The sequence below is a fragment of the Bison bison genome, unplaced genomic scaffold (assembly GCF_000754665.1).
Source record: "Bison bison bison isolate TAMUID 2011002044 unplaced genomic scaffold, Bison_UMD1.0 scf7180017864492, whole genome shotgun sequence".
In the NCBI taxonomy this organism is placed as follows: Eukaryota; Metazoa; Chordata; class Mammalia; order Artiodactyla; family Bovidae; genus Bison; species Bison bison.
The window spans coordinates 8,357,717-8,361,671 of NW_011495051.1; the positions used below are offsets into that span (position 1 = coordinate 8,357,717).

The window sequence follows — 3,955 nt, forward strand, 5'->3', positions numbered from 1 at the left end:
AGGGAGGGGGTCTATTTTAGATATGTTATTAAAGCACATATCTTTGAGGAAGTGACATTAAAACAGAGTCCAGAGATTTTCCTGGTGGCCCAGTGGTTAAGAATCTGCCTGTCAATGCAGGGGACACAGGTTCAATCCCTAGTCCTGGAAGATCCCAAATGCCGCGGAGCAACTAAGCCCATGCGCCACAACTATTGAAGCCCATGAGCCCGTGCTCTGCAACAAGAGAAGCCACAGCAATGAGTAGCCCCTGCTGTCTGCAACTAGAGAAAGCCTGCATGAAGCAACGAAGACCCAGCACAGCCATAAATTAACTAATTAAATTAAACAACCAAAGCAAACAACTTCCTCTGCCAGATTGCAAATAAGGTAAGTGTTCAACCCATAAAGAAATCTGGAGGAAGGGTGTACCTGATGGAGGGGACAGGGCCCTGTGCAAAGGCCCTGTGGTGGGAATCAACTTGGGTGTTGGAAAGTCACAAAGAAGGCCAGTGTGACTGGAATGGAATAGGAGTGAGAAAGAGGAGGCAGGTTAATGATAGAGCAGGTTCCGTGGGGTCCCTGCTTAATTCTCCGGGTCAGGAACACATGTCTGGAGTTTGGGTACAATATTCTATGCTTTTTATTTGAGGTTAAGCCCAGGGGTTCAGGTGTGCTTGGAGACACCCTCCTGTGAGCAGCAGAAACCCTTAGGGTCTCAGGACTCGCAGCCATGGGTGTGCATATAGTCTGAAAACCCTGCCAGTTGGTCCAGCAATTCCTTCTTGCCCACTGTCCCATTCGCTGGCCAGTGCATGAGAAACGTCTCCTTGCCCAGGACATGGATGTATCTGTGGGTGAGAGGAGGCAAGGACAGTAAGGAGAGCCTGCTGCTTTGGAAGTGTGGAGACCTTTCTGATTTGCCCCTCTGCCCTGCTTGACGGAGTCCCAGAACCACAACCTATAATGTCCTCCACAGGGCTGTCTCGCTGTCCCCCAGCCCCACCCCAGCCCATACTACTGGGGATTAGAAAAGCTTCCCTTTGCTCTGACTCTTTCCTGCCCTCTGTTGGAAAACCACCATCCCCTAATGAACAGTGTTGCCAGGAGCTGTGCAGTACACAGCCTACACCTTCATTCAGGGTAGCCCTGAAACCCAAGACTCCTGTTGACGGGTGCAGTAGAAATTTTGACACCAAGGACTGGCCTGGGGTAGGGAAAGGGGCCCAGGCCTGAGTCCCCAGGGTAGCAGGAGCCCCCCAGCCACGCACTCAGACTTGACTCTCCACAGGTCTGAAATCTGGCCCATTATGAGGTATGTTTCGTGTTCCTGCAGCCCCAGGGAGTCTTGGCAGGTGGTGTGAGTGACGAATTTCTTTACGGCGAGGGGTTTGGCAGAGTCCGTGCCTGAAGGAGATGAGAGCCAGTGCGTGTTCACCTGCATGGGCCTGGCCTGCCCCCACTTTGGGACCCCCGGTGTAGGCTCCCACACCATCTCCTCTGCCACCTTGGACATACCACTCTTGATGATGGCTTGGAGCTTCATGTTGTAGTAGATGTAGGGGTTGGAGTCAGAGGTCTCCACAGACTCCAGACTGGCCTTGTACACTGGGGAAGGGGGCCAAGCGTGTGTCGTGTTGCTGTCCAGTCTGCAGGTGTCTGCCCCCTACCCCCCCTGCCAAGCCCCACACTCACCAAAGTCCACTCCAGCTTCACAGGCTGCTGTCTGGAGCTCCTCCTGACTCAGGTGGTTACTGTCCTTCTTTGGGGATGGGCACTGCTCTGGAAGGTTGGGGGAAGGGGAGGGTGCTCTGGCTGCGCTAGGAGTGGGGCCCTCCTCCACTCTGACCCCCATCCGGCCCCAGGCTCAACCCCCGGGGGAGGGACGGGTCTGGCCTTTCTGGTCTGTAGTGTGCTCTCTCCTCCTCTGTCTCTTTGTCTTTCTCTCTCTCTCTCCCTCTCGCCGTCTAAACTCAACCCAGAAGGCACCCAGGAGGTGATAAAAAGCTCTTGAATCCCTAGCCTGGCAACCCCAGCCCTCTGTCTCCATGGCCTCACCCTCCGCGCATCTGCACACGTCTTTGTCGCAGATCTTCCGCAGGGAAGCGTGCTCTGTGGGCAGGTTGTAGAAGGAAGTGCACCTTCGGGCTGCGAGAGGGGGCGAGTAAGTCGGGTTGGCTTGGGCCTCTGGTTCTGGAGGGCTGGGTGCCGGTCTGGCCCCGCCCCCAGAAGGCCCCTGCCTATCATTTTAACATTCTTCACGCTTCAGCCGTGTCCGACTTTTTGCGACCCCTTGGGCTGTAGCCCACGTCTCCTCTGTCCATGGGATTCTCCAGGTGAGAATACTGGAGTGGGCTGGGAATCTTCTCGACCCAGGGATCGAACCCACGTCTCTTAACGTCTCCTGAAGTCGCAGGAGGGTTCTTTACCACTAGTGGGCACCTGGGTGCGCAGCCACGCCCTTAACAAGTCCCTCCTCTTTGAAGACCCTGCTTGCTTTTTGCCCATCCTGACCCAACAGGCCACGCCCAGTCCCTTCTCCGCTCGGCCACACCCTCTTCCAGGCAACCTACTGCCCCACCTCCCCGCCCCTTTAACCACCAAGGAAGGACACGCCCCTCAGCACCATGCCCCTTAAGTTCCTTCCCTCTGGCCACCCCTCCCACGGAGCCAAAGAAGACCCTCTCTGCCACGCCCCATTTCGTTTTTCGGCTCCGCGCGCCTCACCCTTCTGTTTTGTTTTCTGACCCTATCCTTCTCAGGCCTTGTACGCTCTGAGGATCCCCTCCATTCCCAGGCCCTGCTCACAAGGCTCGTAGTAGTCGTAGACTGTGACCTGGGCAGCCTGCAGGAACTCGGCCTTCAGCATCCTGTGGACCCGGAAGCCGAGCACGGTGTCTTCTTTGTGGGAGAGCTGGAGGAGGGGCGTACTGTCTGAGGCACGCAGGGCCACCGAGCACGGGGATACCGATTACAGGGCCTTGGTCATGACCACTGACCACGTGGTCTTGAATACTGAAGAGCCGACCTCAGGGCATGACTCTCCAGCATCACTGACCAGGGTGCTGACCGTCGTTTCTTGGCCTACCCTGCGGCCCGCACAGCCCTGGCAGAGGACACCTGGCTTGCCTTACCTTCTCCAGGTAGAGGACAACGGTGCTGTCACTGGAGTTCATCTTGGTCTCGTACTGGAAGGCGTACCTCTCCACCTCGCTCGTGAGCTGGGGCAGAAGGTGAGACCTGCCAGTTGGCAGAGATCCACAGAGGCACCCAGCCCTGAGAGCTCCACTCTTAGAGGTCCCAACCTTTGTCCAATTAGCTCCAGTGTTGGGGAAACTGAGGCACAGTCAGGGCAGAGGTTAAGCTAAAGTTGACCATGGCCACTGACCTTGGGGCACAGACCGTGGGGGCATTAACCTGGGGGCCTTGACCCACAGACAGGCGCTCTGCACCCACTTGGGGGGTGTGGGAGGTTTCCAGGACATCCCCGCCCTGCTCATTACCTGTTTGAGGTCATCCTGGTTGGGGTAGAAGCCAGTGAGCAGGGAGATCTCCATGATGGTCATTGTGGCATCTCGATGACCCTGGAACCTGGGGATTTCACAGAGCGAGTCTCTTCCCACTGTCCTCTTGCCCCTCCCCCACACTCCCATTGCTGTCACCTCTTGCCTGGACAAGGGCAGTAACCTCCTCCTGTGACTCCCTGTCACTCTTCTGCCCCCAGACAGCATATAGCTTTAGCAAACAGAAATCTGATACATTGCCTCCTGGTTTACCCTCCTTGCTTTACAAAATGCCTGGTCTCATCCTTCCAGTTCACTTCCTCCCACTCCAGCCTCCAATTTGATTGCTCTGAAGTGTTGGTCTCTCTCCTGCCACTGGACCTTGGCTCATGCTGTTCTCTCAGCCTAGAATTCTCCTTCCTCCCTCTTTGCCCTGAAAAACCCTTTCATCTTTGCAATCTCACCTGATGCAT

General features: G+C 56.1%; 1 protein-coding gene across 2 annotated transcripts in view; it reads right to left on the reverse strand.

The window, feature by feature from the left end:
* Positions 1–309: 309 nt before the first annotated feature.
* The window catches only part of LOC104979844 (complement C3-like), a 30,635-nt gene continuing 26,989 nt past the window's right edge, over positions 310–3,955 (reverse strand). For both annotated transcript variants that reach the window (XM_010828390.1, XM_010828389.1), the window contains 8 exons: positions 3,483–3,570; positions 3,114–3,200; positions 2,788–2,893; positions 2,038–2,127; positions 1,675–1,761; positions 1,498–1,587; positions 1,251–1,386; positions 310–830 (listed from right to left, as the gene is read on the reverse strand). In XM_010828390.1, coding sequence (XP_010826692.1) covers positions 698–830; positions 1,251–1,386; positions 1,498–1,587; positions 1,675–1,761; positions 2,038–2,127; positions 2,788–2,893; positions 3,114–3,200; positions 3,483–3,570 — 817 coding nt within the window. In that variant the 3' untranslated portion in view covers positions 310–697. The remainder of the gene's footprint in view (positions 831–1,250; positions 1,387–1,497; positions 1,588–1,674; positions 1,762–2,037; positions 2,128–2,787; positions 2,894–3,113; positions 3,201–3,482; positions 3,571–3,955) is intronic.